This window comes from Sinocyclocheilus anshuiensis, unplaced genomic scaffold (genome assembly GCF_001515605.1).
Source record: "Sinocyclocheilus anshuiensis isolate Anshui unplaced genomic scaffold, SAMN03320099.WGS_v1.1 scaffold322, whole genome shotgun sequence".
Lineage (NCBI taxonomy): Eukaryota > Metazoa > Chordata > Actinopteri > Cypriniformes > Cyprinidae > Sinocyclocheilus > Sinocyclocheilus anshuiensis.
This window is the reverse complement of record NW_015542366.1, coordinates 376,197-398,471: the sequence shown is the minus strand read 5'-3', so window position 1 is coordinate 398,471 and position 22,275 is coordinate 376,197. Positions and strand designations below refer to the sequence as shown.

The 22,275-nt window shown below is 38.0% G+C and overlaps 3 protein-coding genes and 1 pseudogene across 7 annotated transcripts in view; 2 read left to right on the top strand and 2 right to left on the bottom strand.

The window, feature by feature from the left end:
- The window catches only part of LOC107692118 (intersectin-1-like), a 43,037-nt gene extending 32,022 nt beyond the window's left edge, over nucleotides 1–11,015 (bottom strand). For all 4 annotated transcript variants that reach the window (XM_016491024.1, XM_016491025.1, XM_016491026.1 and 1 more), the window contains exons 1-2: nucleotides 10,831–11,015; nucleotides 1,732–1,795 (exon numbers count right to left, since the gene is read on the bottom strand). In XM_016491024.1, the coding sequence (XP_016346510.1) occupies nucleotides 1,732–1,759 (28 nt within the window). In that variant the 5' untranslated portion in view covers nucleotides 1,760–1,795; nucleotides 10,831–11,015. The remainder of the gene's footprint in view (nucleotides 1–1,731; nucleotides 1,796–10,830) is intronic.
- Nucleotides 11,016–11,503: 488 nt separating this feature from the next.
- Nucleotides 11,504–17,604, top strand: LOC107692117 (quinone oxidoreductase-like protein 1; annotated as a pseudogene).
- A 106-nt stretch (nucleotides 17,605–17,710) lies between these two features.
- Nucleotides 17,711–21,386, bottom strand: LOC107692116 (SET domain-containing protein 4-like). 2 transcript variants are annotated; one of them, XM_016491022.1, is made up of 11 exons: nucleotides 21,317–21,386; nucleotides 20,672–20,803; nucleotides 20,493–20,588; nucleotides 20,370–20,407; nucleotides 20,158–20,246; nucleotides 19,609–20,038; nucleotides 18,819–18,993; nucleotides 18,647–18,728; nucleotides 18,419–18,499; nucleotides 18,149–18,272; nucleotides 17,711–18,055 (listed from the first exon to the last, which is right to left on the bottom strand). In XM_016491022.1, exons 2-11 carry the CDS (start codon nucleotides 20,745–20,747, stop codon nucleotides 17,924–17,926), a joined length of 1,323 nt encoding a protein of 440 aa, XP_016346508.1. In that variant the 5' UTR covers nucleotides 20,748–20,803; nucleotides 21,317–21,386; the 3' UTR covers nucleotides 17,711–17,923. The 2 variants fall into 2 exon arrangements, with proteins under 2 accessions (XP_016346508.1, XP_016346507.1); XM_016491021.1 differs by having other exon boundaries at nucleotides 20,672–20,906; nucleotides 21,317–21,375.
- Nucleotides 20,821–22,275, top strand: part of LOC107692178 (carbonyl reductase [NADPH] 1-like) — a 5,731-nt gene continuing 4,276 nt past the window's right edge. The window contains exons 1-3 of the mRNA XM_016491139.1: nucleotides 20,821–20,860; nucleotides 21,050–21,103; nucleotides 21,276–21,503. Coding sequence (XP_016346625.1) covers nucleotides 20,821–20,860; nucleotides 21,050–21,103; nucleotides 21,276–21,503 — 322 coding nt within the window. The remainder of the gene's footprint in view (nucleotides 20,861–21,049; nucleotides 21,104–21,275; nucleotides 21,504–22,275) is intronic.

Genomic DNA, 22,275 nt, shown 5'->3' with positions numbered 1-22,275 from the left:
TGTGTTTTTGACAGTATTAGCACAGTCAGATGCGAAAGAGAACTTAGCCCAGTAATCAGGCACTGTTTGATAGGCTTTTTAGTTTGCATGCGCTTCAGGTGTACACACTCAGAAATAGCGCATGTCAGAACCACACTGAAATGAAATGTTTAACCGGCTAGACTTTAGATTTAGATTTAGTCATTTAACTTTAAAGCACATGCAAATAATGTACTTTTGTGATTGCGAATAAGTGCAGTGTCCTGTGAGTGTAACTACCGCTGAGTTAACATTTGATGTGAATTGTATGTCGCGTTGTACAGTATGTTGAGACAGAGATGCCAAAACTGCAACTGATAGAATGCGCACTGTAGCACAATACTACGATATATCTTCAAAAGTAGATCGTGGAGACATTTTAATCATCCACGATCAAAAATCGTGATATCGCACACCCCTAATTAAAGTTTTTAAATATACTTTAATATAATAATTTCCCATTCAATCTTCAAATTAATGTAGAAACAACATATAGACAGTATATTTTTAATATTTGTTTAATGGCATCTTTTTTATGACTGAAGACCATAAAATGACTGATACCAATACTACTGATGTCTCTATTTATATTTAACCATTGACTAGCCATTCAACATTATTGTATAACTGAGAGCTATCAATTTTATCATTTAGTAGACTTCTAATTTAAGTGAACTTAAAACAATCTTCACATAACCCCATTATAATAAATGTCATATTTAGCTACCTGTGTAGGAAATATACAGAAATTGAATAAAATTATCAAAAACTAAATTCTAAAATAAATATAGATGAATCCTTAAAGCTACAAAAGTTATTGATGTCATCTCTTTTCTTTTGTTCTTTGATTAACAGACATCACAGCAGCTGGTTATTAGGTTATTTTGGCTGCTTTAAGAGCTGCCGCCGCTGAACATGATGCGGATCTGACACGCATCGCATTTTCTCACAACTCTTTACCTTTTCTGAACCAGTTCAGGTCTCATCTGACCACAGTTCACTGTTGTTCTACTGAAGCTCCCTCGTCACCTGTATCTTTTCCACGCTCGTTTGACTAGCGCCTGGCGCTGAGGTGAAGTTGGAGTGCGCGTCTGAAAAGTTTCCTGTTTGATGTGGTTGTAAAGATGTTCTGGGTCTAAATAAACGCAATTCTTGTCAACAAAAAAAGAGACAGAAGCAGCAGTTGTGAGTGGGGTGGCCGACCCTAACTCCACCCCTGCATTAATTGCGTTAAATATTTTAAACGCGTTAAACTGAAAAAATGTATTGCATGTGTTATTGCGCTAATTTTGACAGCACTAATTATATTACGTTTAAACTGCATTAGATTCTTATTATGGATTTTCAATTATTATCGATTATTGTTACAGTTCTAGATAATATCACAATAAAAATATTATATTCGAAAATGCAAAGCATTTTAATGACTTTTAGATCCCACTGTATATAAATATGCCACATTAAATTGTAAGGGAAAACAGAAAATGAAATGTACATAAGCTTGCAAATGGCTGAACAAAAGTGACAGCAGTTCTGTGAGGGCGTTTCTCTTCTATTCATTGATTCTTTTAGACATTCACTGACTCACTTGAATTCATTCTCTCTGCCTCTCTCTCTCTCTCAAACACACACACAGCACTCCATACACATTCACCCAGCCTCCATCACACAAACACACACGCGTAAAGTCAGTCAGTGAAAGCATCAACTCACCTCCGAATGGCGAGGGAAACTGAGCCATGGTTCAGTCCGTCAGCTGCTGTCCAGCCACAAACTCCTGCAAAACAACACAAAGAAACCTTGAGCTTTCATTCTTGCACTCATTCACTCACTTAACCTCTGAGAAACAACATAAATGATTTGTTCATCGTCCTGAAACACAAAATCACTCTCGTCAGGGACAAAGAGGAAGAGACATTTAAGTGAATCGCTTCTGACCTGCAGAAAACTTCCTGTGAGAGGAAGGACAAAATAGAACTCCCTGCAAATAAACTCCCACCTTCTCACTTAAACACACACACAAAACAGACTTGAATAAGGAATAGTAAGGATGTTTGACTAGTTGTTCACCTAATGAGAACTCATCTTGACATTTTTCTTACGTTTATTTTAGCTTTAATATTTTGTACAGCAATGCTTTAGAGTTGACATTAAACAGAAATTGTGATCAAATTTTTCTTCTCTATTGTGAGTGAAACGGCTTCTTCTATAAGAAAAAATGTAGGGCAGGACTTAATTTTGTCAATTGGGAATTGAATTCAACTCAATCTTACAGGTGAAAATAACAGAGTTCTCTCAGGTGATCTACGCCCGACTTTTCCAAACATTTAGTCTGCTTAAAGGGATAGTTCACCCAAAAATGAAAATTCTGTCATTAATTACTCACCCTCATGTCTTTCCAAACACATAAGACCTTCGCTCATCTTTGGAACACAAATTAAGATATTTTTGATGAAATCCGAGAGCTTCCTGACCCTGCATAAACAGCAATGCAACTGAAAAGTTTTATGGCCCAGAAAGGTCATAAAGGTCAAGGACATCGTTAAAATAGTCCATGTGACATCACTGGTTCAATCGTAATTTTATGAAGCTACGAGAATACTTTTTGTGCGCAAGGAAAATAAAAATTACAACTTTATTCAGTGATTTCTTCTCTTTTAGGTCAGTCTCTGCTGCCATTCACGAGAGTTTGTTGTAGTTCTCAGTTACAGTAAACCTGAAATTAACCTCAGTAACACACTTGGAAACAAAACACTGACAAAGTAACTATCTGAAGGTTTCAGTCTGGGACTAGTTATCTCCCAGCTGTGTAAACGCACTGCGAGAATTCACACACACACATACACACTCTCTCTCTCTCCAGCAGAGACACCCAGGGGGCACCTTGACCAAAGTATTTTAATCAGTGCCAGTCTGTTCTCTTTCTCAGTCTCTCCCCCACTCTTCCTCCACCCTTTTCTTCCTTTCCGTTCCTGCATAATGAAATTCACTGCTCTGTCTCCACAGGGTCCAATCACAGCACAAACTGAAAGGTTTTTACAATTAAAACACAAATTTTAAAGTTCAGTCAAAATGTATGGCTTTGTTTTTAAAATACTGTACGTAAATTAGTTTGGCTGTACTGCTCAGACAACTTGCAAAATAGTAAAACCAACATGACAAAGATGTGTGATAAAATTGTGAATCGTGATTTTCCTGAAAAAATATATATTTTTGCCATATCACTCACCCCTACATCAAAAGAACTTCCCCTCCCTCTGATTACATTCCTTCTGTGACTCTGATGATGTGTGCAAAGCGACATCACAGCAAAATTGGTAAATGTCAATGATTCAACGATCCAATCAATTCCTGATGAAACAAAATCATCCCATCCTACATTTTTTTCACTCAGATATATGTCACAATAGGGAAGAAAAGATGATTACATATTCCATTTCATGTTGACTTGAAAATGCTGAAGGCAACCAAGGCAGGAGTCAGAAACAATTCCAGAGAAGAAATGAAAATATAATACTAAAGGCGTGAGATGATATTGGTAGCAGCAATTTATTTAATGGAAAAAAATAGACTACTTTACAACATACTGGAAATAAAATGTGATGAAAACAGATATGGTTTTGGTGTCTGTTCTTCTGAAGTGCTGGCAGAGAGCAGTGCAGAAACTAAAGGTGTGAGGAAATTCTGATATTTCACACTCACGTTGCATCACTCTGACCACCCGATCACATTGCCCCACCTGCAGACTCTGAAAAATGCTGATGCAAAAATATGCTTAATTTTCCACTTCATACATCTGACATTTGAATGTGAAGCACTTTCATGTTTCATCAACAGAACTAGTGGTCAACCGATATGGGTTTTTTGACAGCCAATACCGATGCTGATATCTTGGAAAGCAGGGTGGCCGATGGCCGATATAAAGCCGATATAATTTTATTTATTTTAATTCATATTTAAGAAATTTGAAATAATTTGAAAATGGATTAAAAAATAAACGTGTAAAATAAACATACTTATACTCTAGAAGACAAATTATTTTTCACAAATAAATAAATATTTATTAAAAGTATAATTAAAAAGGAAGTAAACACTGTAACCAACAGGGCACTCAGTATTCTGGGAAGTTTGTGTGCATTGGAAATAATTTTTTTTAAAATAAAGCCAAGGTAACACTCATTTTACATACAGCACACAGTGAAAATGACATGAAAACGACAGTGGGCAAATGCATAATTTGAAATCAGTCACGAGTTTAAAGTTTGTCGATCGCGCGTCTCCAGTGAAGCTGAATTCTCCTCCTGTCCGTATTCAATTTGCACGGACCATAGGACCGACCATCACAGAACACGTGATCATGCAGGTCACATGCACACTTCACAAGATCTGAACTAGATTCGACTAAGTCTGCAAGGTTTGTGAAATTAAATGTTCATTAGTCATTCAAAGATTTGTTTAAATTATATAAATGCGTATTTGCGGAATGCTGACGGCAACTGAGAAAGTATTATAATGTTTGCCTTTAGTAATATTAAAGCAATCGTTATATTACTTTTTTGTATACATTTTAATTCCTTTGTTTAACAGTTCTATCTGATTATTAGATAGACTTCTATCCATATTAGACAGAACTGAATGACAACAGCGAACAAGAGGGAGAATGTGAGCACTGTGTGCTCAGGCGCTGCCGCAGCCGTTCTCGGCGCCGTCAAAATAAAAGTCCCGCCTCGAACACATCGGCCAAACAGAAAAACTTATTGGCCGATGCCGATATTTGAAAATATTTGATGCCAATATATCGGCCTTGGCTAAATATCGGTCGACCACTAAACAGAACTTTTAGAGTTTGCACTAAAACATACTACTATACAAAGTATTCATCTGCATGATTTTAAGCAGGGTTTCGTAAGCTATACCATTTGTGGAGCAATTTCTATACAGTGAAATTGTTCTTGTTTTACTATGAACATAGCTACTATTTGCAGAAATCCATTATGTCTGAATAGCACTGGCTCCAGGGTGTGTTTGTACTGTCTGAGGTTTAATCTGAAGCAGTGGGGTATTTCTCAAGATGGAGGACTAAGCCCTTCACAGAGAGCTTGACTCAATACTGAAAACATCCAGTTCCCCTGATTAAACAGGACACTGGTGACTCACACGCTCTCTCTCACTGTCAGAGCGCAGTGTCAAACACTGCAGTGCTAGTGACACTGTCACACAGTTGAACCGGCCCTTGTCACGGTCCTGCTAATGACCGTATGTGTATATGTGTGTGTGTGTGTGTGTGTGTGTCTTTGAGCATCTGACCTACTTTTTCCTGTCACTCTTTTTCTGATTCTAATGAAGCTTTTCCCCGGGACAATGCTCTCAAACACAGCCTTTCTGAATGAAAGACCAGGAAAGGGAAATGTTCTGCAGAACACACTAGAAACACAAACAAACAAGTGCTTTCAGAATATCTGCACGTCTCAGACGAGCTGAGCTTTACTCTTATTCGTGACCACCTTCCTCACTGATCCAGATCCAAATCCGGCCCACTGAATCAAGACATTCCCGAGAAAGGGTGGGGCAAACAGAAGTGATGTCATACAACAGGAATGCTGTCACTAGGTGAGAGGAGTCTGGGTGAGGAATTTTTCCATACTCATTGATTAATTACACTTCTGCTATCTTCAATAATTAAGTGTTAACAAGACGGAATACAACAAAAAGGATGTCTGAGCAGTGATCCACAAATGTATATTTTTTTCAGCCAAAATTGTTTCAGAAGGCCACAATTAGTGCTGGGCGGTATGACCAAAAATTTACTATTAGTTCTACAGCTTCAGTTTCGGAACTTTCACGCTTAGTAACACATACAGCTGTTCCCTCACCACAGTGCAACACCCCTTTCAAACAGTGTCGCGTTCCGAACGTTGTTTAAGTGACATATACCGGTATTGTGGTATTTTCAAAATTCATATCATAACAAAAATTAAAACCGGTATTCGGTATGAATCGGTATACCGCCCAGCACTAGCCACAATCACTTCTCCAATGACACGTTTTGTCAGCGTCAGCATTTCTTTTGACAACATGAAAACACTGTGGACACACCAAAAATGATGCTAGAGTAGAAATATGTCAAATTTGAGGCAGGTCATTGCTGAAGGACTTCTACGAACTGGTTTAATTTATTCTAAAACTACAACTGGTTTAATTTATCACCTGAGAACTCAATACCCTGAGTAGCACAAAGTTCAATTACCCAAATTGAATCAGTTTTTGGCTAAATGAAAACTTAAATTTCAGTTTCGGCGTTTCAATAAATAATTCATTTCGGTGCATGCAAGGCTCATGCAGACCTGCAAGCTCTGAGGTAAAATTATTTTGTTTTCTGCTCCAGATACACACTTTTAAAAATAACTTTTTTTTTTTAAATGCAAATGACTTGTATTTCCAATTTTGACAAGCAGCAGCAGTTACAAGTCTCGCACATCCCTAATCTAGACATATTGATCCTAGACTCATTTTAAATGTTATTCTTCAATAATGTCAAATATTAATAAAATGACATTTTTTTGAATGATATAGAAAAATATCAATACTTATTATGATAAATATCTGGAGTGTGTTAGGTGATCAATTTTTCAATCAATGATGAATCAATACCAGAATCAGAACCAGGATTAGTCTCCCTCACTCACTGAACTTCACCCCGCACAGACACTGTGAAAAACCATGTGCAAACACAGACACACTCAAACACATCCAGCTGTGGATTCATAATCAGGTGATGCAAGAGCACACGGCCAAATAGAGTGCAAGAATTAACAGTGTGAACATCACACTCACACTCCTGTCTGCATTCCTTTCAAAAAGCCTTGGGGTTCTACGTGAACAACTCAGCCAAACGCACCCACACACACGTTTGCATTCCTCACAAAAGCACAACAGTCTTTCCTGGACCATGTTCGGCTTTGACTGCAAAACATAAGCAGAGAGTAAACAGTGCGTTTGAACTTCTACCCACAGGTCACTTTCACTGCACAAGCAGTCATTTGAGCCTGAACGGTCACAGAATGAATACAGTTTCAACCACATTAACATCAATACCTGATACGGTACTAAAAAAAAAAGAGCATACACAAACCACTGCAAAGCTGCTGGTTTCCTTCAAGGACAAGACCAAAAGAGATGTGGGAGTCAATCTCTCTACTGTTGTACAGCATTCAAAATGATATTCAGAGATGCTTATGGTTCCACTGACACCGTCATCTGTTCCATTCACCACTCAACAAAACACAGACATTCTGCACCCCACCCATATTTAATGCAGTCCAGAAACATGCAGAGGAATCTAGCTTAAAATGAAACGCAAACCTGAGCTTTCATCATCACTGATAGAAAATCATCCTCACTGATCTTTCAAAACACGCTGAAGCAGTTTCACATTGCTAGGCTAGTTAAAGATTCAGTATCGCAACCTGTTCCCTTAAACAGAAACAAAACTCAGTCCAAAACCTGATATCGGCTCATTTGTTCAGTTCCATCTTGAAGCATTTAGGAAAGGCCATAAACACGGAAGCAGTAGTGCTTTCTCTGCAGCTGAGGTAGGCAGAACAGCTCAGCTGTAACAGTGAGAGCGGATAGCACATCTTCAATGGATTTTACTGGTTTCGTCTGAGCAGAATCTGAGCCTGGAACAGGCGATAAAGAGAGAATCACTCATGAGACTAAATTCAACAGCTTCCGGAAGAGGGCCTGTATTGTTGTACTTACCTGCTCCCTGCAAAAGGCCACACACACACAGACACTACATAGCCAGACTAAAGATTCATGGCTAATCAATATACTGTAAATAATACGCTACATAATACTTAGCTTTAATAAAGCAGCAAAAAGGTTGATAATAGGTGTTGGAAACGCCATCTCCTTGCAGCAGATCTCTGTTTGCAACAGAGGAATTCCTGCCACCGTTTTGATGCATTTACACATTTTATAAGCTCTTTGTGAGTTATGAGCTAGTAAAAATACCACCATATGTACACACATTCAATGAGCGCATTTAGCCCAGCACACAGCATGTTTTTGATGTTCAGCAAGTTCATAAAATATACATCATAAAAGCTGTCCTATCAGGTTGCGACCGTATCCTTATGCCGTGAAAAATATTGGTAACCAAATAGCTGATGGTAGCCACTGACTTCCATACTAGTATGAAAAAAAAAATACCATGGAAGTCAATGGTCAAACATTCTTTAAAATATCTTCTGTGTTCAAAAGAAGGTTTGGAACAAGTGGCGGGTGAGTAAATGATGACAGAATTTTCATATTTGTGTGAACTATCCCTTCAGTCCAACTGAAATCTTACCCGTCTGATTTTCGCATACAAATAACTCAATGTGACTATAATGTGGGTGGGTTACAGTTAATTGGACAGTAATCATATATAGTTGAGATTACACTTTAGACATGTGTGTGCATACACAAGCTATAAACTCAAGCCTTACACTCCAGCACCAAAGCAAATACACTTAAAGCACACCATTCACAATTTGTTAAGCACAAAGCAGGGAGGAATGACAAATTATTCATGCCTACTGAAACAGACCACTGGGGTGAGAGATTGAGGGTCCCTCTCTCTTCCCGTTAACCTAATTATCTAGACAAAAAGCTTCTTCTGAGCCAACGGTCGTACAAAGAGAAACAGATTTCAAAGTGAGTGGCAAAAGGGCAGCGCGCATATCAGCGGTGAACAAAAAAAGACCAGCCCCACACACACATAGCTGGCCTATCATCCGTCCTGCTGAGTCCGAGCAGTGCACAGTGGATTGCGGATCTCTTTTATCTAGCACCCCAGACTAAATCTCTGCTGTACACCTGTGGGGGATGGGGAATAGAGAATGGTGGATCTATGGATGGAAGAGAGAAAGTGGCCAGATAAACTTGAGGTTGCAAAAAACAGCCTCTAATGACTCATGAACTGAACAGCCTAACAATAAGCTCCTCTTGAGCCTGCACTTAAAACAGAGGTTTTCAAATGTTCTATCATCCTCATCTAAACAAGGCTGTAAGCACCACAACGTTTACGTGAACATTACTTTCAGATTAAAGGCCATTTTCTGATTAAATTGTCATTCGAAAAAGACATTTACATGCTCGACAGCCATTGGAATATTCCTGTATAAATGTAATAAGAACAAACTAAAGGGGCAACCAAACAACACTTTTCCATTTATAAGCATGCAGATGTGGGAGACCGGAAACGAAAGCGTTCGTCGTGTTGCAAAGGTCAAGTCTGGTGAACAAATTTATATGACATGAATAAGTGTGACTAAAAGAAGATTGATACGTCACAGCGTGATCATCCATCCATCCTATGTAGAGGTGGAAATAATGGAAATAACGAAGAAGCTCTTTACTTTTTATGCTGAATCGGTTATTGTGAACAGTAATCTAACCTTTAATCAACCCATTAATTCTCATTCATCTGCAAAATGTTAAGACTTATGTAAAATAATAGCAAATGTTTGTAAACAATAAGTAAAAGTTAGTAAAATAAAATATCACTCACTATTACCCAGATTTACTGTGGGTGGTGGGTATTCTGAATGTCCAGAAAATTCAGTTTAATACACATATAAGCCAGCTTTCTCATTTAGATTTCTAGAAACGAGAGTATTAGCTTTATGTGACCATAACAGCCAGGTTAATGTTTATACTTATAAAATCACAATGTAACCAACTTTTCATTAATATCTGAATGTTATTATGCATTTAAACAGTCATTTATAGAAACACATCTTCAATAATCAGAATAACGATTGATATATAGATCAATTTGGGTTCAACTTTTCCATTCGGACGCCTCAATCTTAGAATATTTTGGTACATCCTAGCAACTAAAAAGACCTGATCTTATATCAGTTTGTGAGGTCCCATTTTTTGAAGCATTTCTCAGTACGGCTGCCAAAGCAGGTTTTCCGCTTTAGTCTTGTGATCAAGAGTGCCTCTATAAACCAGGACAGACCCAGGTTTACCAGACTGACCCAGGCCAAATGGCTCCAGCTGCATTGCTCATAAGATCTGGTAAACCACCTTCCAATCTGACAGTGTTTACATACTACACATGATAGTGGCTTTAAGACAAAGCAACCCAAATCCACAGCCAGACTGCACTACAGGATCTGAGCCTTAATCACCTTCCTTCAGACATAATCACAGGATAATAACCTCTGTTTCTCCAGGCCAGCATGCTCACACATGTGTATTGACTGCACTGGAGAAGAAAAGGAAGGCATAGATACGCATGTGAAAATCCTTATGTAAAGACCTGCAGCCATGTGTGGAGATGAGCTGGAGAAGCTGGTAAAAAAAAAATGCCCTCATCAGGGTATCTTCATCTGCACCCCATCACACAGCTGGCTAACTCACTGTTACTACACCCTACATGTAACACACATTACCTCAGCACTCTCAAGGTCCAAATAGTCCTCTGTATCCGTGAGTTTTGTCACAGAAATCCAGTTTTCGAGCTGATAATAACACACCAGCAACCGTTAGCCGGAGTGCTAACTAAACCAGTAAACCAGAGCTGAGCTTTAGCTGCAATCTCTGCGTGGAATGAGAGCTTACAGAGGCCTCCTTTTACGAATAAAAGACTAGAGGAGGATATTATTCCAGATTTCCGAGCCGAAAAGACCGTTGAAATGACAGTTGCCTGGCGAGAGCGAGTATACTGGTAAATTGGCCCCGAAATTAGTCGCTCGAGCAGCGGCCGCAGTCACTGTCAAAAAAAGGACAATCGGCCCGAGACCCAAACACTCTTACCTCATCATTCAGTTTCCATGATATCTCCAACACTCTGTGAGGGAATACACTACAGGAGCATGGGATGACAGACGGGGGACTCTTCTTTCCTTTTTTTAATGTGCGAGATAAATTCCAGGCTGGTTTCGTTGCTCCTTCAAGCTCCTCGTCTCCTCCGTTGCAGCTTCGCTGGTAGTGAAGTAAAAAGGGGAAAAATGAAACGTGCGAACGTTACTCAGGTATCCGCGTCTGAGTGTTTACTACAGACAGGGGGCGCAAAGCGGCCCACAACAAATCATTCACTAGTAGGAAATCAGTAGTTTAATGTATTTTTAATGTATTTAAAACATTTTTTTAAAATTATATTTTACATGCATTTAGATCATTTGTAGATTTAGATTTATGATTAGTGCAATGGAAATAAGAAACACATTTCCACACATACAATCACGTAGAACACATATTTTTAGTATTTTTTATTTGTAATATTTCTACAGTTCAGTTATTAAAGTAAATTAGTACTGCAATACTAATAGTACACGGATTGTACTGTGAGATGTTCTCGTTTCCCTTCTTTGCGTTTTTATTTCTACTCCACCTACGTCACACAGAAGGAGTCACGTGCAGGAAATGAACAAAACACTACCGCAGTCAACTACATGTTGGTAGGTTCTGTAATACTCTTACATGCAAAAAAAATATTATATAGCATAACAGAAGAAGATATTATAACACCGATCTTGATGTTTTAAACAGAGAAACGTGATAGGGCTATTGCAATGGAAAACAAGTAACGTTAGCTCAGCTAGAATGCAATGGGGTATTCTGCATGATTGGGATCTTACATTGTTTAACTTGCACAGTTTAAGTGCAAACAATAAATGACGTGAATTTCTTTAGAGATTGTTCTGTATTGCATATTATTACAATGATGGTGTTAATAGAGTATTTCATTCAGCTTGTTGCTGTTGCTTGTGTTAATCGTTCATTGGGTATTGATCTGTCTGATTGCAGAACAGCTAAAATTGCCATGAAGGGACTTTACTGCAAACCAGGAGACCAGGGTGATGTGAAGTTTGTCCTACAGGAGACAGTAAGAGTGCATGATTATGCCATTACGTTTCTGTTGCATGCATTTACATATCCAGTTTCCTGAAGAAATCTGTAATAAGCTATTTCTAATTGCATGATGTCCTTTGTTTCCTGTCACAGAATGTACCCACTAACCTTGGCAGCCATCAGGTCAAAGTTCAAGTGAAAAGCTGTGCACTAAGTCCAGTTGATTTTAAGGTAATATAATTGTCAACAAGATGGTGAACAACGTCTGGCGATTTGATGCGAATGACCTGCAGAACAGCATGTTTACAATACATGATGGACATTATTTCACAAACAGCGTTTTGTTTTTATACAGAATATTTGCATTCATCTTAATCTGTTTCTCAGCTGTACGAGGACCTCAAGTTTGAGAAAGAACATGTCCCAGTTGGAAGGGAGATCGCTGGGGTTGTTCTTCAAGGTTTACATGGCGTGTTGTATATTTGACACCATTACCATTTAAAATCAAATCAAATAAATTTGACTGATAAATCTGATGTGATGCATATCCTTTTCCAGTTGGACCCAAAGTTACCTTTTTCCAGCCAGATGATGAGGTTGTTGGTAAGAACTTTATTAGACTCTCATTTTTATCAGAGTCTGCTTTATATGTGTATAATCAAATAATCATTTGCATGTCTTCTCAGGGATTCTTCCATTGGATGCTGAACAGTCTGGCCTTTGCTCCATCGTGGTTACTGATGAATATAATTTAGGTATTGCTCACATTAAATTATTGACAATAGTCCTACCTACTACTTTTTATTTCTCATATGCTTGTTTTAATAACAGTTCAGAAGCCTGAGAAAGTGAGCTGGGTTGAAGCAGCAGCAGTAATTAAAGACGGTCTCAGGGCTTACACTGCTCTCCACACTCTGGCTCGGATGGCTGCGGGTCAGACTGTACTGGTGCTGGATGGGGCTGGTGTAGGTATCTGTGCAGAGGTCAAAATGGCAACACTTTTGTGATGCGTCCTATTAGCATATACCCTACTGTTCAGGTTTGGGGTCGGCAAGATTTTTTAAATGTATTATTATTTTGTATTTATTTATTTTTTAAATAAATGTTTTAGTTGCTCACCGAGGTTGCATTTATTTTTCTTTTTAGAAAATATTACAGAAACTATTACAGAAATTTACAGTAAAAACAGTAATATTGTGAAATATTATTACAACTGTTTTGGATTTTAATATAAATATAAAATGTAATTTATTCCTGTGATGCAAAGCTGAATTGTTAGCATCATTACCTCAGTCTTCAGTGTCACATGATCCTTCAGAAATCATTCTGATATACTGATTTGCTGCTCAAGAAACATTTCTGATTATCAATGTTGAAAACAGTTGTGCTGCTTCATATTTATGTGGAAACTGTGATATGTTTTTTTTTCTCAGGTTTTTTAACAAATGAAAGAAAGTTGAAAATAGAAGAAAATCTTTATTGTCACTTATGATCAATTTAATGTATCCCTGCTGAATGAAAGTATTAATAGCTTTCAAAAATAAAATCTTAGTGACCCCAAACTTTTGAATGATAACGTATATATGTTAAAACTGGCCAATTTTGTCATTCTGTTATTTTGAAAGTGGATATTTGTTATTATTTAGTTGTCTTCTCATATTAGAATCAACACAGCACTTCTACAAGCATTATTTGGCTCCCTGCATTCGAAATCTCAAATCATTATCATGCACTTCCTGTTTTGTGTGCATGCAGCCCTTTGGAGTTCTGGCCATTCAGCTCGCCCACTATCACGGTGTGAAAGTCCTGGCTACAGCATCGTCTGAAGTTTTTGGAAGAGCTCCGGCCGAGTTTGGGTGGGTACTGAAATGAAGCATTGTGGAGAGAGAGGACTGACAGCAAAGATATTTTCCACATGAAGTGTCAGTTTAGAAAGTTCAAGCTTGGTTTGACTTGGCGCTTTCACTGGAAGTGTAGATTTATGAAACACTCGGCATGAGTTGCCAGACAAACTGAAATGGCAATTCAAATGGACCAAATCTCTTTTAAACTTCAGTTGTTAGCTCTTCAAGTTTACCTCTCATATTTACGGTACTTGATGTGGATTTCCTGAGCATATGAAAAGCATAACACTCGTATCATTTTATGTACTGTGAAGTACATAAAACTAAATCAAATGTAGAAATACTTAAGTCTGGATTGTGGCCGAGATTGTTGCCAGTTTCTAACCCATCCTTTCTTCTGGAAATCAAAACTGATTTCATTTGTCCTAGATATTTGTCTTTCCTTTTCTCTTCTCCCTTAAGCATCTTTTTGTCTTTCTTTGCCATTTGACTTTCTTCTTCATCATCTTTCTTCCTTGTGCCACTTGCACTTGCTCAAGGTGTGCAGGAATCACTTTTGGGTGAGTTATATATGGCAGGAATGTCTTCTATAAGTATTCGTTCATCATATTCTCATAAGCCTCAAATCAAATCTATTCTTTGAGAATAGTCATTCGGCATACATCAGCTTGAAATGCTTAATCAATGTTAATTTGATTTTTTGTAAGCATCGGTACTTAAGTGCATCTCTTCCCTCAGCTCGAGTGATCAGAGTATGGGACTCAAAGCAGGATTTGGTGGACTCGTGCCTTGAAGAAACTGGAGGTCTTGGAGTGGACATCATCATTGATTCAGGAGGTTTACCACCACTTTACAAAACATTTGTAACTATTTCAACATAGTCTTCTCATATATGCTTTTAATTAATTACATTAATATTTACCTTCTGTCCAACAAGCAGTTGTGCTGCAAGATTTAATTTATTATATAAATGCTGGTAATACATATTCTGTTCAAAACGTTTGGGGTTGGTAAGATTTTTAATGTTTTTGAACTAAGTCTCTTATGTTCGCCAATGCTGCATTTATTTGATAAAACTAGAGTAAAAACAGTAATAATGTGAAATATTATTTTAATTTTTATTTCTATTTTAATATGTAATTCATTCCTGTGATGACAAAGCTGAATTTTCAGCAGCCATTACTCCAATCTTATGCTTTTAATTAATTACATTAATATTTACCTTCTGTCCAACAAGCAGTTGTGCTGCAAGATTTAATTTATTATATAAATGCTGGTAATACATATTCTGTTCAAAACGTTTGGGGTTGGTAAGATTTGTAATGTTTTTGAATTAAGTCTCTTATGTTCGCCAATGCTGCATTTATTTGATAAAACTACAGTAAAAACAGTAATAATGTGAAATATTATTTTAATTGTTATTTCTATTTTAATATGTAATTCATTCCTGTGATGACAAAGCTGAATTTTCAGCAGCCATTACTCCAATCTTCAGTGTCACATGATCCTTCAGAAATTATTTGAATATGCTGGTTTGGTGCTGAAGAAACATTTCTTCTTATTATTTTGTTAAAAACAGTTGTGCTGATTAATATTTTTGTGGAAACCGTGATAGATTTTTTTTCAGGATTCTTTGATGAATAGAAAGATCCAAAGTGCAGCACTTATTTGAATTTTTTTTTTGTAACAATGTAAAAGTCTTATACTCTCATAAAACTAAAGACCTTGCTGAATAAATCTATTATTCTTATTTCAAAAAATTTGCACGAACGGAAGTGTACATGTTCAGTTTCAATCAGCAGTCTATGATTTTGAGCCTTTTTTTGAACAGTGAGACTCTATGAGGAGGAGCCAGAAGCACAGAGGCATTGCCCACATAAACATGACCTCCTTACCCTTCTTTCAGTTGGAGGTCACTGGGTCACCACAGAACAACACTTACAGGTTAGCAGCTCCTTCAAAACACATATAATATACTTAAGCAATCAGCATTATATGTGTCTTCATTTTATACATCAAATATTGACTAGCAGCATTGATTTTTACACTTTTACATTATACATTTAATACAATCAATTTTATCCTCTTTTCAAAGCTGGACCCTCCTGACAGCCACATTCTCTTCCTGAAGACAGCATCGCTCTCGTTCCTTAACGACGAGGTGTGGAAAACATCCCGGGCCAAGCTGGGCCGATATCTTCGTATCTTTTACTACAAACTTCATTAATCTTTAACTGCCTTCTGATTGGTCAGCATTCAAGCCTCGGCTTTGTTTATTGGCCTTAAAATATTAATTACTCAAAAGTTTCCAGCTCAATCTAGTTTCGTTTTCATTTATGTATTTGGCAGATGCTTTTATCTAAAGTGTCTTATAGATATGTTTTCTTTCGTATATTACTTGCCAATGAAGGCAAGTCTTAATATAACCCCATGAAAACGGCTCTGATGAGCTGATCCTTATTCTTTACACAAAACACAGCTTTACTCTCCAGTGGAATGAAGAAGGGAGATCTGACTAGATGGTATCAGAGCCATTTTTCTGAAATCGCTATATGTTGCAAAGAGGTCATTGGGTTCCGGAGTGTGCATATGGCTAGTCCATGACAGTTTGATGTATTTGAGACCGGAGGGTTTTCTCCCAGTGTCCTTAGGCTACTGGAACGACCTTGTCAACAACATAAAGGACACGTGGTTTCCTGTTTGTAACTGGGTTATTCGCCTTTAGTCTGCTCTCTCTCAGATATCCTGAAAGATGTGATGGATAAACTCTGCACAGGGACCTTCAGGTGAGAATGAGGAATAAACAAGTGTGTGAAAAGAGAAACAGATTGTGTGTCTGTACAGGAGAAATTACACAAATTATGAACTTAAAACTGAATGTATGTGGGCCGTGTTTGTAATGCAGAGAAAAAGTGTGAAATCAGCTTTGTTGTGTGAATTTGACCGTTGTCTCCATGCAGGCCGCAATTGGTGGACCCTGTGCCTTTATATGAAGCTACGGTCTCCATGGAGATGGTACAGAGAAAGCAAGCGAGGAAAAGAATAGCTGTCAAGCTTTGAAGAGGGCTCAAAATATTTTTGCCATAATTCTGTAAATTTTAGTTGTTATAAATCTCATGTTTTTGTCAATTGCACTTTCAATGGATTGCTGGTATTTAAAAACATTAAAATTATTTAACTGGAAATCAGGCTCATTCCAAAAAGCATGTATCACAAAGCAAAAACTATTTACATTATACAAAAAAGTGTGTGTATATATAAACTTTTGAAATTATTTACATAAAAACATTTTTCTTAGAAACTTTGGCCTAGTTATGACATACTGTATATGGGATTTTCCCTTGTCAAGCATTCCCAATGGATTATTAACAGCACCATCTGGTCCCATTTCTTTTGCCTATTAATATGGGCAGCTCTGTATGGAAAAGGACTGGATAATGCTGACCTAGAATTCGGCATCATTGTTCAGAGGTATGCATTTGATTATCAGTAGTCTCCTACCAGAAACACAGCATGTAGCTCATTTGCTTTCAATAGAAGATTTGTGTTTAAGATCTCATTGTCCTAAATGTCCCCATCTTCCTGTCCACCATTCTTAAACTGTCAGCTTTCTAGGAGAAAAACAAATTGTTGAAGCTCAGAAATCCCACACTGTGGGGCATATAAGGATATCTAAAGATTGTTCACCTAAAAATGACAATTCTGTCATCATTTACTCACCCTCATGTCGTTCCAAACCTGTATGATATTATTTCAGGGAACACAAAAATTGAGAGGGGATACGGGTAAGGTTAGGGGCAGGTTTGGTGCTACGTGTGTCCCTGCAAGTTTTTCCATCTAATATTTATTTATTTATGCTTTATTTCAAATAAATGAAAATAATTTTTAACAGTTTTAGTTAACAATAACAACACTGATAGAAAAGAGCAGCATGAACATTCTTCAAAATGTCTTTTGTGTTCCACAGAAGAAACAGTCATGCATGTTTGGAACAACATGAGGGTGATTAAATGACAGAATTTTCGGATTTGGGTGAACTATTCTTTTAAGTAATTTGGACTCCCTGTAGTTTTTAAGGTGGTTGTGTTAAGGGCTGTAGTACAAAGCTCAAGCATATCTGCTGGCTCTGGGCTTGTGTCTAAATCTTGGCAGTGACAGCATGAGGCTTCTGGTTCCTCAGTGTTCTGAATGCCCTACTGTTACCACAGTGACTATTGTCCCCAGAGGTTTTGAAGAACCACTCGTGTGTGTTCCAGAATCCTTTGCTCCTCTTGTCTCAGGCTCTCCACCTCACACAGTTGTTCAAGGAGAGACAGGTTCGCACCCTGTTTGAGCTGTGATAGCTGTACAAATGAAAAGACTCAGACTGTAAGTGGTTTCATATCTTTAATTAGACACAGGCAGCATTAAGAATGAACAGATTTAATTAGACTCACCCTCTCTAGTGCTTTGACATTGTCATCGGTGAGGTTATTGCAAAGCTTTAGGGCATTGTGAATGCACCACTCCTCCCTATCCCGGCTCACTACTGCCCCCAAGAGGACACTCTTCCAACAAGTACTACAGACAACAGCATTAAAATCAGTTTTTAATATATTCAAATAAATAGCATAAAATAAACTATATGCAAGTAAAAGCAGTAACAATGACATGTATTTTGCATTAACACGCATGCAAATAATGTGTTTAGGATGTTAACTTCTCACTATTGCTCAGGTTTCAAGGACAGCAGTCTCAGTGCAGTCATCAGTCGCCAGGAAGGGCCATTCATCCCAAACGTCAAGTTCCTGTTGAAGAGTGAAACCATATGAAACTTGATTTGCTGTACTAAACCATTACTGCATTGTAAAAACTGGCCATGAAGTTGCTGGCACAACGTACTACAGAATTTATAAGAACTGCTAAATGTCCCTGTGATCATGAATTTAACTTACCTTAAAAAATCATTGTCCCTTAGGTAGAGTAGTTTTTGTGTTAGCTGTTTGTCTTGTTCATCTAGACACAATTTTAGAGTTCCTACAATAACAACAAACAGCGATCAAAGCAGTTCCATAGTATTTAATATTTACATGTAGAATATTTAATATTTGTATGTATTTTCCTTACCTAAGTCAACATATACTACACTGTGGGGGTTGTCAGGGGCAACAAAGCCATATTCCAGAAGTAGTCTGTGATTATCATGAGGGCCATAATTGATGAACGCTTGCTGAAACCTCTTACAGCCTTGGACACTTTTAACCTCGTAACAGCAAGTTTCTTTGTTGAAGCCAGCTTCAACCTGCACACCAAGAAAAGTTTATTTTCTTTACTTATTACTGTGCGACTTTATTATTTTGTAAGAAAGTACACTACTGCTTAAAAGTCTAGGGTCAGTGTTTTTTGTTTTTTTTTAAAGAAAATAATACTTTTACTCAACAGAGTTGCATTAAATTGATCAAAAGTGACAGTAAAGACATTTATAATGTTAAATATTTCTATCTATTCAAAAATGTATATTTCAAATAAATGATGTTCTTTTAAATGTTATATTGAAAGAATCCTGAAATGTATCATGATTTACACAAAAATATTACACATTAAAACTGTTTTTAACATTGATCAGCATATTAGCACCAAATCAGCATATCAGAATGATTTCTGAAGCATCATGTGACGCTGAAGACTGGAGTAATGATGCTGAAAATTCAGCTTTGATCACAGGAATAAATTACATTTTGAATTACATTCAAATAGATAATGGTTATTCTAAATTGTAATAATATTTCACAGTATGACTGTTTTTACTGTAATTTGATCAAATAAATGCAGCCTTGGTGAGCATAAGAGACTCCTTTCAAAAACAAGAAATCTTACAGACCTCAAACAGTAGTGTATTTCTGTTAGGTGCTCTTACTTGGACATTAGGACAGTGGTTCAGCAGGTCAAGGTATGGTGCAAGCGCATACACATCCTTCTCCCTGGAGAGATAGTCACTCTGATCATGCTCCATGTACACTGTACGCGTGTTAATGCTGCACCAAGCCCACCGCAGTGCATCCTGGGTAAACAGCTCCTCTGTGGGCTGGGTGAAGAGTGGCTGGAGGGAGTGGAAAAACATCAGGAAAGAGCAGTAGAGTTCCTGAAACTGTTCTTTCTGCTCTGTGGCTTTCTTCTGGAGGCTCCTAGGCAAAAGGTCAACGATGTCATCAGAGAAGTACACAGGGCATGTGTAGGTCTTTGGGAGGATATTAATGTAAGAACTCCACTCTGATGCATCTCCACCATATCTCTCAGAAATGAGGAAACAACAAAGAGCCAGAAGAGGAGATATGGGAGGATGCCATCTACAGGAAGAAAGAGAGAAACCAAACTGACTTTATTCAGACCTCATGGTCCATTTCAAACATTTATTAGCACAAAAGTCTATATATATATATATATATATATATATAGGCCCAAATACCTTTTTATATAGTCACCCATGTAACTCTTCAGAACTGTCCTGGTGGTCAGTAAGCATTTCTCAGGCAAGGAAATAACACTGTCTTTGGCCTGCAAAGGTAACAGATCAGTATATTTTTATATTATCAATGTGGTTTCAGATTTTTGAACCCAAGTAGCCTACATATATATGTATATGCATGCATACACACACAAATATATACAAATAATTACCTTGATAGTTTGAGTTGCCATAAGCCCCCTTCCAGTATCTAAGGGGATCAAACATAGTTAGTAACATAACTAAGTGTGGAAATTTAATATACAAGCAATCTACCTTGGATGCTATCTACTTGCCATGGAAGTTGACAGGGATGAGAGACTGTGAGGCGAATCCTTTTTCTTTCAGCCATCTCCTCAAAAGAACAAACTGAGCTTCGTGAGTCAGAGTCACTACAGGAGCAAAATACAAACAAAATTCAGATACCACACACTATACTACAAAGTTACAATATCTCAGCATGGAAACTGAATACCTTCGGAGACACCCTCGTGTTTTTTGCGTCTTTTTTCCCGAGCTCTTCTCCCAGCACGGCAGCCAGGTTTATTCATCTTAAAGTGTCCATATAACAGCGCTACCTAAAGCTCACTTCGGGTGTAATGTCATTCTGTACAGCAGGTAGAAATGATACACATCCACATGGTCAAAAACACAGCCGGGTCACGTGCTTCAATCGTCGTTGCGTCATTGTCTTCGAATCAATCGCAGTACTTATAGAAAATTATATAAACATATTTACGTAAAAAAAAAAAAAAAGATTTACAGCTCATAACTGTTGCTGTGTCAGCAAGCAAAACACGACGCACATGACAGACAATGCAAGCGTATTTCTCCGCGCATGCGCAGTAAGTAGCGACGCAAACCAAAAACAAACGTGAATTGATCACCGCGGAGTACGTTAGAGCAGGTACGAGTTTTCTTTGAATCATGCATACGCTTCCCAAAAGCTTTTAATTTCGTTATTTGATTAATTAGGCTGCTGTATCCGTTGTGTCACAGAATATGGTCTTATTTTCAGACACATTGCAGCAGCAAAGTAACTCTGGTCACTGGTGCAAATAAAGGCATTTGGTTTGCAGTAGTGCGGTCACTGTGCAAAGAGTACTCCGGGGACGTGTACCTGACAGCCCGGGATGTCGGTCGAGGAACCGCAGCAGTGGAAAGTCTGAAGAAAGAGGGGCTGACAGCGCTCTTCCATCAGCTGGACATCACCGACCCTAGCAGCGTCCGCACCGCACGGGACTTCTTCACGGAGAAGTACGACGGCCTGGACGTGCTCATCAACAACGCTGGGATCGCCTTCAAAGGTGACCGAAGGCATTTGTTCAGAAATTAAAGGTGCTGTATGTAAGTTGTTGACTCTACTAAAGCATAAAAATACCATAATATGTTTACAGATATTTAAGAAACATGCTAAGTTAACATACTTGTTTATCTGAAAAACAATGCTAGTCTGTTATTCTCCTTTGAAAATGTGCGTTCCGGGCGGGAATGTCCGTCTCTGTTTTGGTTTGTGAAACTCGCCCACTGCCAGTTTACCCAATTGTATTTCGGCACCCCGGGTTGCCAGTTGGCGGAAAACACAGCGTATTTCATGTCATTCATCGTCAAGTGTGCTCGTTCCTGTTGGTGTCGTCAATCTGGCAACCTGCGTGTGCGTCAAATCTGAGGAGGAGGGACCGGGTGAAAAAAACCCTCTCCAATAGGTTGTTTGCACATGACGTCACTGATGACGCGCGAAATGCAGCTGGAGGGCAGGAAGTGATTTTTCTCTCCATAGAAATCACTAGCAGAAACTCCAAATGCCAGTGTTTTGCGTTGTTTATGGATGCTTAAATTGGCCAAACCGAGAAACCAAAAGGAGCTTTTATCGTGTACGAAAATGTGTTGTTCATAAGTGGGGAAAAGTCAAGAAATTTATTGAAAAACACAGGAAAAAGTGGCTTGTAAACCTGTGTCTGCGGTCGGGAGGAGCGAAGCTCGTGTGAAAATAATGCTCGTGCGTGTAAATGGTTATTATAGGATATAATATATTAAGATATTTATAAAGATATAAATAGATTGGGCTGCCACCTCTCA